We start from the raw sequence: 12,566 nt of genomic DNA on the forward strand, positions 1-12,566 counted from the left end.
GGGAGCTGAGGGTGGGCAGCAGATCACACCACAGGGAGCATCTTCCTGGGGCAAGTTCAGTGTCAGCAGCCAAGTCTGCAGGAGCCAGAGAGCTCTGCATTTCCGCACATGGGCCTGCTGGGTGGGCATTTCCACTCGATGCCCTATCCCCACCTCCTGCCCCAGCATGCAGACCTGTGTTTCACAAACCACCTCACTTCCAAGTTCATACACGATTTCAACCACACTGCTTCTGACGGCAAAGGGCTTCATGGGCTTGGGAGTACAGTTGCTTGGGGGCTGGTGCTTAGGGGGTCTCTTTGCTTGGGGTGATGTTCACCAAAATTCTGAATGATTTCTGAATAAGGGGCCTCAAGGTTTCAGTCTGCACTGGGCCCTGTGAATTCTGTGGCCTGACTCATCTGACATCATAAGGGATGAGCTGATGAGCTCCTGAAAACTTTCCCAGGCTCCAAACTTGCATCTCTTAAGATGAAAAAGCAGTGACTTTTTCGTAAAAGTGGCTTTGCTTCCAGAGAAAGGCTAAAGGAATAATCAAACAATGGGAAAGTGTTTGAGGCAAAGAAAACGTGGCCTCTTCCAAGACAACTTACGAAGGGCAGCCTGAGGTGTCCAGAAGGGCACTTAAGTCCCACCACGCTCCCTTGTCAGCACATGCAGCACTTTAGCTGCGTAATCTACAAGCTCTTAGGCAGCCCTTCTTCTCCCACACGAAGAAACACAGTGTAAAGTAAAACATGGAATTTAAGCTTGATGTGGCCTCCGCTTAAAAGGCGCTTACCTTCAGTAAAAGGAGTTAATCACAAAAGCAAACTAATGGCGTGGTTTCACAAACCTTCACCTAAATGAAAAACCCAAATCAGTAGGTCTGTAAAGGGAGACGCCAGAAGGAATAATTATTTCACGGAAACAGACCACAGTTTTCTACTTTGCCTGGGAAATCCAAACAATTTCAGGCAAGAGCTAAAAGAATCCATAGTAGAAAATACAACAGTATCAGCAAACTACCTTTCGCCTGCACAGTTCTTATGAACATGAATGCTATTACTGTTTTCTAGGAGCATACAGTTCTGAATCATGCACCAGGGGAAACAGATACAGAGATAAGTGCAGGACCAACGTGACAGAAGCTGTCCATGGCTGCGCCTCCAGGAGCGAGGAGCGGACTCCGCAGTCACAAGCCACCAGGCACCCCCCACTCCCACTCCAGATTGTCCACTGACTTGGGAGGTCCAAATCTCTGTCTTCCCTCTGTCTTCTGCATCTCTCCCTCCTCCTCCGCCTACCTCCCATCTCTTTCTCTTTCTCTCCCTCCCTCCCTCTCTCTGTCTCCCTTTGTCTGAGAGAGACTGTCTCTCTCTCAGTCTCTCTCTGTCCTTCTTCTTTCTCTCCCTTTCTGACCAAATAGGACTTACTTTCCTAGTTTCAGTTGAAAACTGATAGCACACCCAAAACTTTACAAAGGAGGAGCAGAAGCTGGACTAGGAGCCAGGCAAGCCAACAGCACAGGGGCCTCTTCCAGGCTGCGTGGGCGGTGCTGACTTACAGCCCCCGCTGACCCTGCGAAGTGTCTCTGGGGGACCTCAGGTCTGTCCTGAAACAGCTTCCTGGACCCTGCCTTTCCTCTTTCCACACTGAGGCGGGACTGGGACCTGACTGTGTCCTGGGGAGAAACATCCAACAGCCCTGGGCAGTTGCTGCTTCCAGGTGAGGAGACTTGGCAAGCCTGGCTGGGAAGTGAACTCACTCTCACTGCAGCACCCCAGAGAAGAGTCTGGCCAGAGCTCTGCTGAGCCTGCTGGGGCCCCTGCAGGGGGATCTCAGGCCTCTGAGCTGCCTCCAGCTCCTCTCTGCTTTCTGACAGTGAATACCTCTCTTCACAGTGACACAAGGAGTCTCTTCCATAATTCTGACAAGCTGAGTCTAGACAAATGAGGTAAAAATGAAAATGCACATGCCTGTCAAGAATCACAACTGTACTGCTTTCCTAACAGCCCAAATTTACGGTTGTTAAAAAACCACTAAGTACACAGCATCCCAAAGTTACCGTACAAAGTACTTAGGGTCACTCAAAATTAACCTATCTGTTGGTAGCCCACAATACTTTTTCAAGCTTTAAAATAATTGTAGTTCTCTGAAACTTAAACAGCTGCCTTACAGTGTCTTTCTGTTAATTTGTTTTTAAGCAAATGCCTTCCTTCTCCACTGGTACTCCATGGAGGATTCTTTGTCCAGTGATATTTTGTAACATTTATTGAATACTTTCAGTACCCCAGGAAAAGGTTGCAAAGCAAAGGATACTGGTACCCACTGGCTTTAGCCAAGCAACCTACTAAGTTTCTTTTAAGAGGCAAATGGTTAAACCTCCTAAGACCGTGGGCATTGTCTGTCTTGTCCACCTGCTTATTTGAACACCTGGCATAGTGTTCAATGTTGAGCTGAAATTCACCACCTCTTTGCTAAACATGTAAATGTGTCTTTAACTCTCCAAATTAAACCCAAGGCATCTGCATTACCACCTCCATTTTATAGATAAGAGAACCAAGGCTAAGAGAAATAGCTTTCCCCGGGTCATATAGCTAATCAACAACAGGGCTGACACTCAAACCAGTTCAGTCTGACGGTGATGCTTCTTTCTCTCTAGCAGTCTTGCCCAACAGAATGTCACAGCCCAGTGCAGGGGTCACGCGCTCCAAACGTACGACAGATGAGGATGGATGCTACTTATATATTGCCACAAACCAAACATGATCTTTGTAATACTCTGCAATAAAGGCAAACTTCATCATAAAACTTCTATAGCACAGTAAAGTTCTGGTTATTTGACCAAAGGTATGCTATTTACTTTTTCCTCCCTGACAAGTGAAGCTACACTAGAGTTACATTTCGGGTTATTTCCTTAAATACTCAATGATGCTTATATTGAATATTGAAAGGAGTAGATACATGGGGGGACATGGATCAAGCCTTTAATTTATTTAAAATGCCTTAGGTCAGAGACCTCTTTAATAAAACCCATTATTCCTGCTAAGAGACAAGTCCTTTCATCTTCAGACTGGTAGATTTTACTTTTGCAAATCTATCGTTATCACTGTGAATTACACTGTATTTTAAAAAGGGAAATGCCTCAAGAGAAAGCTAAGGCAATATGCAAAGTCTTTGTATCTACTCAAAGAGACCTTATAGGTTTTCGTAACAATTTGACAAAACAGGTTGAGAGAGCATAAAAACTTCTGAGCACTCTTATTTCATTTCTGATTCTTTTCATTTTTCAAAAATTAGCTGCCAATCTACACATTTTCATGATTATTCCACAGAGTATTGCTGGTACAAATAACAATGAAAAACAAGATTTAAACAGGAAAGCAGGAATCCAATTTGGCTTTCACACCGCCCTCCCCCGACATTTAGCTGAGCCACAGAAAACTCCTCCTGCGGTTTGTTCCACTGTGAACCTTCTTTTTGAGGGCAAATCAGCTCAGATGTGTGATTCTGTCCTAGCATTTTTTTTTTATTTTATTTTTACAGCCAGGAACTGATATGCAAAAGAGGAAGGGTCAAAGGGAACTAAGGAAACCTTTTAAAATACAGTTAAAAACTATGCTGTTTGAACGTTTTCTTTGTAAAGAGGTATTTGATACAGAGGGAAAAGAAACGGAACATTTTAAATGCCACAGTGGAGCCACCTGCCTCAAAGTGAAGTATAAGAAAAGATGGCAGATGCTGTATTCGAAAGGTTGTCTTAAAAATAGAGAAAGTGGAGTTGGAGACAGTCCTCTGTGTTTACGTTTGTTGCTGCAAGAAGCCCAGAGTTGGAGTTGGAGCTGGCCATGGCTGTGTGCCCTGACGTTACAGGTGCATTGCATTGTTTCTGGCCTCTCAGAGGGGTGCACGGTTCACATGGGGAGGAGAGACTTCCTGTCTATACTACTGTACCATCTGCTCTCAAACTACTACCACTGTTTATTGAGCAGCCATGGGAGAGGCATACACAGTCAAAACTCTCAGAGGCTTTTACAGGCCCTCTCCTGATTTTGGCCATTGACATCAGCTACTTACTAGGTAGCTTCCTCAAATATAAATGGCGTTTCACACTTTATCACTTAAGTTAAAAAAATCTAAATTTAGAATCATTTTCTTCTGCCCTCTTACTGATTTCAGAAGACTTTCATGCATGCCCAGGAGCCGTGCGACAAAATGAAATGCAATGACAATAAAACCTACAGCTTCACAAATCACAGAAACTGCCTCCAAAGAAGGGTCTACACAGATATGCCCAAGGTCTTGACTTTTTAAAATTTGTATTAAAAAGATAAAATATAGAGGAGGGGACCAGGGACAGTTGTGTTTCCATTATTTTCAAAGTTTTTTTTTTTTTTTTTTTTTTCATTTTTTTAAAGAGCGATAAACACAAAGTTATAACAGTAAGTTTTTCCCTCAGCAAGGCCATATGGTGTCACAAAGAATGCTTTATTGTGCCTTCTGAGCAGTGAAATTATCTTAATGTACAAGTAAATCATTTCAGGTGGATATTTTAAAACTCAAACTTAACACTACACATAATAGAGAATTCCACTTGCCTACCCATAACATCTCAAACAAGGTACCTGTAACACAGAAGTTTCTGCAAAGCCATCTGACTTCTATTAAAATAAGTGTTTGTGTGAGCTTATTTGGGAAGAGGTATATTTTATTTAGTCCCAAAGAATTAAAATCATTTAGATCTTCACAGGAATATCCCATTGTTTACGTACCCACACGTGCATATTTATTAAAAATAACTGGGAGTCATTACTGGTTGATTTGCCTACTGAGGACACATTCCTAGGTACTATAAATTTTCTTCATTTTCCCACTGAGGACACATTCCTAGGTACTATAAATTTTCTTCATTTTATTTAGATATAGTATCTACCATTAGCAGGTGGTAAGACAAGATCTACAAAATCTGCATATAAGCAGAGAGAACGTGTGTTCTAGAGTAAACACATTAGGGGTCTATTGTTGCACATGTACCCATTTACCTCTTACTCCATGTGATATAAAAAGCTGCTTTGGCCTGACCTGTAGACAATCATGGGTGTGTAGTCTTTGCTCCAGAGAGCATGAAAAGGTGCAGACATCCTGATTGCTGTCTTCAAACTAGGGGAGGCCACTTGGTTTCCAGACTAATCAAAAATTTCCCCAAAGGGACTGAATTCTGAGCTCTGTTGTGTTTAAGACATCCATAAAATTATCAGCTATCATCAATTAAAATGAGATTTTTTTCATAACTATAAGAAATTAATCTATGCTCACATTTTTGAACTATGCTCATAGTATATGAGATCACACACTGAAGGTGATTCAAAAATCTCCTTAAATTGCAGTTTGATCTCTTAGTAGCATTACCTTGGAAATTCACCTTGCTTACCCCACCTTCAAGGGGTTCCACTGAAGTCAGAATAAGCCGTGTCTCAAAGGGCAAAGGGAAGAAGAAATGCATCAATGACTTAGTATCAATAACTGCTACTGACAACAATCAAATAATGACAGAAAAGAACATCACTTGAGAATCCAACTTGGTGTTTCAGCTGGATTCTGTTTGCAAGAAGGTTCTAGATTCCTATTTTGTTCTGCAATAGGGAGGTCAGTGCTGGCTGTCCTGTAACCCAAATCTGGAAGAATGCTTAAGACACTCATGCCAAAACCACGCGTCGCATTGCAAGGTCCATGCAAAAGATGGGTATCAGGCCCCACCAGGATAGTTTAGACCCCATTGTATAGCCCTTGACTTGTGGCCTATGATCTCTTCATGCACAGCCAGGGAGAGGGGGCTCATCAGTAAAACCTCAGAGAGTTTACAACTTCCTCATTTGCAGGACTACAAAAATGGGCATGTCTTTATTTATAACCTGACGGAAAGTGCTCCTGTCCATCACAGAGGAAAATGTGGGAAAACTCATTTTAAACACTGCAGCCTGATTTTTCTGCAGCCCTTAGGTACGATGCAATTATTTATTTTTAACGTTTTACTTTATACGTTCCTTTTTAGCAAATTCCATTTCTTTAACAAAAACATCGTCTGCTCTTAAAGTGAAAATTCTTTCAATTCAAGGAAACATACACAACCTCATACTAGAGTGGGAAAACACTGGTGCTGCAAAAGTACTCACAATTTCCTACCAGTTTTTAAAATGATAATTAATTGCCTTATCTTTAGCAACCCGAGATAATTAGCAGTATGGTGTTAATTTAATAAAATAGAATATACAATTTATCAATATGTTTTTGCAGTGAGTCTCTTTGAATATCAGCTTAATTTTCTGCCCTACACATAACTCAGCCCAAAGGAGGAGGAAAAGGTCACTTTTTCAGGTTAAAAGTGGGGCTCACACTAGGGGGTTGCTGGCTGTCTGTAGTTTCCATTAACAGCACTGGAACACACTTCAGAGTGCCTGAGAAGTAAGCTTACAAAAGGTCAATTCCTCATTCTCATTTCTCCTAAAGACTCTAAATTAAACATTTTTCCCATTAGGTGTAGGGAAGTATCTTATGTGGAATTTTACTTGTTCTAGGTTTGCCAGCGAAAATCTGGTATAACAACAAAAGTTTATCAAAAACGGATCAATCAATATTCATAGCGGAACTATTAGCTTCAGAACAGGACTCTAAACATACTGTTCATTTTCAAATAGATTCAAACTAACAGAAAATGCTTTAAAGGTGTAGGTTTTAGTGTGTGATCTCAAAAATGGAGCATAAAAATCTAGTTTCTAAGTCATTCAAAAACACTTTATGCAGTTCTTGGTGTTTCAACAGTCTGTACAAAACCCCCACCAATTATAGAAAGAAAATGGGGAGGGAAAGGAAGGGAAGGACAGGAAAGAAAAGGGAAGTGGAGGGAAGGGAGAGAGAGAGAAGAGAAGGGAGGAAAAAAGGAAGAAAAGAAGACCGGACGGACAAGCCCATGCTGGGTCCCTTCTTCCTACTGCACTGCTCTCTCCAGAAACCCAACCTCCTACACCCTTTAGACAACTTTTGGTGTGAAATGGCGGGAAGAGAGTCAGATTTCCTTTAGCAGTGAGCTGATTGCAGAAGAAAAATGAATCACTGCACACTTGAGTGAGAAAATATGAAGAAAGCACTTTTCCACTAATTAGGACCTATTTCCAGCCATTCGTTAAGCCGTGGCCCTGCGCCATGAGCTATCAGAGGTGGAGCCTGGGGCCATCCGAAAGCAGAGCGTGCAGAGGGAGCATTAATGATACTCTCCATCACCCAAGACAGGCGGCCCGCACAGGGGTATGGGGAGCTGCTTTGGGCTCAGACCACCCACTGCGGAAACACCAACAGGGAAGAGGGGAGAACACACTGGCTATTCCAATCCAGGCAAGCACACAAAGAAACCATGTGGCACTCACCAACCAACCAAGGCCCGGCCAAGGCCAAGTGAGAGCTGCCTTTTCCACACAAATCCAGACTTTGAGGACCCAGGGCTGCTCGGAGTTCCCCTCAGACTCAGCCACCTGGGAGGGATCTTGGTGCCTGGCTACAGGGCCTCTGTGTCCTCCTCCTGCTCCAAAAGGTTCCACTGCTGCCTTCACACTCCACCAGGGTGCAGAGAAAGGTGGAACCGCTTGCCAAATATGCAAAAAAGGAGGGAAGACCGTTTTCTCTTAGGAAAACACAGACAGGAAGGGAGCCTGTGCTTCCTGCCCTAACCAAAATGAGTTCAGAAATTATGTGGACGTCTGATTTGTCAAGCTTGTGGTGGAAAAGGGCGCTCTTTTAGTCAACAGGAATTGTGAGTTCCCCAAAGGCAGAAATGGCCGTGGGAGAAAAGAATTAGGGCCAGGCCTGTTAACAGGCAAGACAAATGGCCCCCATACCTGTGAGCTGCGGTTTGCACCACTTTTAACAGTTTATTAACAGGTGGTTGGCTGAAGACTCCTCTGGCATCTACCTATGTGTCACTGTCAAACATGAGAGGGAAAAATCGCCAACTGAAACAGTCCGGCAGTTGCCCCTGGATTAGGTCTCAGTTGCTCTTCCTCCAGGCCTTCTTAGGAGTAACCACCAAGGAGACACCAAAATGGGCAGGCCCGCACTTCACCACTTAAAAACCTTCTGCAAATCGCCACTTAAAAACCTTCTGTGAATCTTTTGTTTGCTGTTGTATCTCACTTGTAGTATGCAGCACTTCATAAGGTTTCATAATGTCTTCAAAAATATTTGTTGGAGTATCACCAAACATTTAAAAACTCAAACTAAAGCTACTAAAGTCATGACACTGAAACTTTAAGAACATAAACATATATTCCAGGAGATGCAGAAAGGTAACCTGAGGTCTGAAGTCATTTATTAAACTGCAAAGAAATGTAAGAAAGCCCGTGGTCTGCATGAAGATACCAGCATGAGTGTTCAGTGAGCACACAGTAAAAACTGTTTTGTTACTACTGATATCCTTTGGTTTTAGGTGCCCTACGTCCCTAATAAAACTTCATTTCTATCTTGTTCCTCATCTGAATTTTAAGTGTGCGTGTGTGAGCAACAGTTTGTATAATGCTGATCCTTTGAAACTCTACGTTTCTAAAATCTAGGTCAAAATGTACATGTGCCCTTTTTGAGCAAAATAAAACTGATATGTTTTTAAGATATGAAATAGATTCATATGTCTTCTCTTGTAAGCTTCAAAGGATGGGTCACTTGTTGCTTTTACATCTTGTGTTTTCTCCCATAAAATGGAAGGATTATTCAGCACAAATATGAAATGGAATTGATCTGAAGTCTCCGTAAATATGAACGTAGACACACCAGACGGAGAACAATGTTCACAGCCAGGGCAGGAGCTGCAGCAAGTCTGCCGCTAGAAGCAGGCTCGGAGTGCCCCAGAGTGCTTGTCAGTCTTAGAAACAGAGGCATCAGAAGGCAAGCGTTTTCAGAGAACACAAAAAGGTTTACCTTCTGTGAGCTGGAGGGAAGCCACTTACATCAATCTCCCTTAGAATATGACAAGAACCAACACTTATATCATGGTGAAATTATTTCACAATTCCAAAGATTAGAGGAGGGAAAAAATGCCACAAAACAGTGCTATCCTTGATGAATTCTTAGTTAATTGCAGTTACATTACATTAATACATAACATTATGCAAACACTCAAAAAATGTTATTTATGCCTAAAATTTACTATTATATAATATAGGGAAATCCATTTTCTTTTAGTAAAAGGTTAAAAATAAAGGGGGCCTTTAATACTAATTTCATGTCAGTCTGATAAAATTCTTTCACATTGCCCCATGCCTCTCCACGCTACGTGCATGCTCTGTGTACACGCATATGCACATGGAATTTCTTTATTTCATGTATCTGTTAATATACGCATCATCTTGAAGTGTGTGTGTGTATACGTATATTAATGTATATAGAGTTCTTTCCAATTTCAAAATCTTTGATGTTTATATTGAAAATATGCTACATTAGCCATGCATGAAACACATACATCCAAATCAAGAACAAAGATGTATCCAAACCAAAGAACCACTGTTCTCAAACTCCAAGCCTCCGGTCAAACAAGGAAGACAGTGGTCTGTGGCACAACCGGGCTTTAGACCTCTCCGCCAACACATTCACTGCAATCTTAGTTTTTCAACAAGGGAAATGGCTGCAAATGGCCACAGCTGATCTTCTCTTTAGACGCCTGTATAAAACTCTTCAAAAGGGTCAAATCTAACACATCCACACTTTTATCTGTAGCCCTTGTGGTCTCCTGAAGACCCCAAGGGTGGGCGATTATTGCTATGATGGTTCTGCATTATGGGGATATGTAGTTTTCCAAGAGGTAGCACTCTAATTAGAACACTGATGAATTAAAGTACTGGAGAGTTCCAAAACTCCTTCCTTCAACTCTCACCATGAAACAAAAGGGGAAGAAAACATGACCACTTAGTTCAATAAATGTTCTGGTCATCAGCTCTGGTGGACTGGGAGGTGGAGAAGCACATTTTTTTTTTTCATGTAAAAAAGGTATGAAATATCTTCATGGTGAAATTTGAAATCAGGTACATTCAATCAAGCAAGAATGGTGTAGTATTTTTAATGTGACATCATTATTTATATGTATGTGTACACATTACCTCTTTAACATGTTCTGCATTTTACAAGATGCCAGTTTAAGATGGTGAACCTTCCTGTCATAAATATTTGTCTTGTGTACATTTTAAGCCACAGCCCAAATGATCTGATTTGTCACAGAAACAATTCTTACACATTCTAATATAAATAATACTGAAACTGTTGCTTTTTAAAACCCCATATAAAAGATGAGTACAATAAATCTGGTTGAACAAACATCTTCAAACAAATAAATAAATTCAGGAGGACCCGGGAAATTTTTCTGTGGGTTTCTCTCCCTCCTCATCTCATAACCAAAGTGAACCAGTCCTTAAAAGCATCTGAATTTCTATGAAGGTTTAAATATCATACGAAGTATTTTCAACTTCCATAAATTTTCCTTTTTTAACAGAAGCTGATGGAACTAATAAGAAGGTATTTCTTCAACACTATTTTGTCTGGAAGTTTAAAGCAAGGTATCTCAAAGCTGAATTATACTGCCTGAAGCACAGTGGGAAATTGTGAGTGGGAAACCTAAGCAGAAAGTGCCGCATTGAAATTCAATCTGGGTGGGCTGCAGTCCCTGGAAAGAGGGAAGCTGCATTTGAAAGCTGTGCCTGGTCAGACCCTATGGAATCGCTAGGGTTTTCGGTCATCAGATGCCATACACTGTGCCTCCAAATTAGAAGGAAAAACAATCAAGCCCTCACGAGGTTCCTTAGGCATCACCAGCGATGTTTGACAAATATTTAAAATACATTTCAAATGTAACCGCAAATAACCTGATGCCTTAATATTATTAAGTGTTTTCCTGAGAAGGTTTGGTGACTTGAGAGCCAAACCTGCAGTCAGCAAAAGGACTAACTTTTCAAAGCCGGGATAATTCCTCTTTTACAGAAATCAAGTTCAGACTCGATCTCATTATTTTTGTAGTATAAAAAGAAAGCTCTCGGCTCAAATATAAGGAAAACTCTTTACACATGACTTTACAAAGGCTGACTTCTGTGGGTTTATGTAGGTCTATAAATTTAAATATGTCTGGGGGCTAAATCCTCCTCCTCTGGTGACAGCGGGGCTGCTCAGAAGTGTCCCATGCCGGCCTGGTCCTGCACCTGCGGGCACAGTGCAGAGCGGCAGACCCTTGACAGAAGTCAGCGCTTTCACTGTCCTCAGAAAGAAGAGGCGGATCTGAGCGACACCGGGGATTATCAATCTCACCGCCTTTCTTTACATTTTTTTTTAAATTCACCAGTTACCCCAAGTTTTCCTATTGAAATTCAATTTGAAAACACTCACGTGGATTTGTGCGTCGCGCTTTGGGGCCAAGACTGATCCTCGGGTGCGAAGAGCAACCTCGGAGCCGGGGCTCCCTCTGCCCTGCGGGGCTCGCCCGCCTCGCCGCGGCCGAGCGTCCCGTCCGGGCTGGGCTGCGCTGCGCGGGGACCCAGGGGGGTCGCCGCAGTTCCCGCCCCGGGCGCCCGCCGCGCAGGCACTTGTTAGAGTGTCCTGCTAACTTGGCCGCGGAGCTCTTCCCAGCTTTCTTTCACAATGACTTCCTGAAGTTGCTCACTCGCATTGTTCCCCATTTCTCCGCCACACTCCCCGCCCCCCGCCGGCTCCGACCCGGCTTTCGCGCTCCCGGCCGACCGGCTGCCCCGCGCGCACAGCGCCGCCCGCGGGCCGCGTACCTGGCCCTCTCCGTGCCGGCCGCCCCCGCGGCGCCCTCGCGTCGCCACCTGCTGCCGCCCAGAGCGGCGGGTGGCCCGAGCGCGCGCCCCGCCGCCCCGCGCTCCGCAAACTTTGGGGTGACGCACGCTGGCCGTCCCTGCTGGACTTGCCCCGCAGCCCGCTCGGCCCCGCGCGCAGGGCTCGGCCGTCCCCCGGCTCGCAGCTCTGGTACACGGAGCGGGGAGCGCAGGGGGGCGCAGAGCGGGACACGGAGAGGGCGCGCCGTCCCGTCCCCGCCCCGTCGCCGGCTCCCCCGGCTCGCGCGGCGCCCGTCTCAGCCGCAACTCCGGGACAGCGGGGCCGCGCGCGCAAACTTTGCAACCGCGCCGGGCTCCGGCTCAGCCCCCAAAGGCCGCCCAGGCGGCGGCGGGCGCGGGCCGTACCTGCTGGCGCCGCCGCCGGCTGCAGCCCGCTCGCCCGCGCCTGGCCCGCTCGGCGCGCCGCCGCCACCCCCGCGCGCAGCGCGCCCGGGCCCTCCCCTCGCCGCCGCGCTTCCTCATTCCAGCGCAGCATCGCGCCGCGGCCCCGCACGGGATGCGGCGGCCCGCGCTGTGCCCGCTGGCCGGGAAGCCCAGCTCGGCTGCGGCGCTGCGGGACCCGCGCGTAACCCGTGGGGGCGCGGCGCGGGCGACACGTGCGGGCCGCCGGGAAGGGGAGGGAGGGGGACGCGCGCCGCCGGGTCCGCCACCCTGCACCCGGGGCCGCTAGCCGGTCGGGGCACCCGCACGCTCGCCCAGCTGGCG

The 12,566-nt window shown here is 45.2% G+C and overlaps 1 protein-coding gene across 19 annotated transcripts in view; it reads right to left on the bottom strand.

Annotated features, from left to right (window-relative positions):
- Positions 1-12,287, bottom strand: part of IKZF1 (IKAROS family zinc finger 1) — a 98,652-nt gene extending 86,365 nt beyond the window's left edge. For 2 of the 19 annotated variants that reach the window (XM_032244230.1, XM_032244231.1), the window contains exon 1: positions 12,207-12,283. Coding sequence is in view for 1 of the 19 variants with exons in the window: in XM_032244219.1 (XP_032100110.1) it covers positions 5,392-5,485 (94 nt within the window). In the remaining 18 variants the exon portion in view is untranslated. The other 17 variants (XM_032244233.1, XM_032244224.1, XM_032244232.1 and 14 more) reach the window with 15 other exon arrangements.
- Between the last annotated feature and the right edge of the window lie 279 nt (positions 12,288-12,566).

The sequence above is a fragment of the Sapajus apella genome, unplaced genomic scaffold (genome assembly GCF_009761245.1).
Source record: "Sapajus apella isolate SASKATOON/1434 unplaced genomic scaffold, GSC_monkey_1.0 scaffold54, whole genome shotgun sequence".
Lineage (NCBI taxonomy): Eukaryota > Metazoa > Chordata > Mammalia > Primates > Cebidae > Sapajus > Sapajus apella.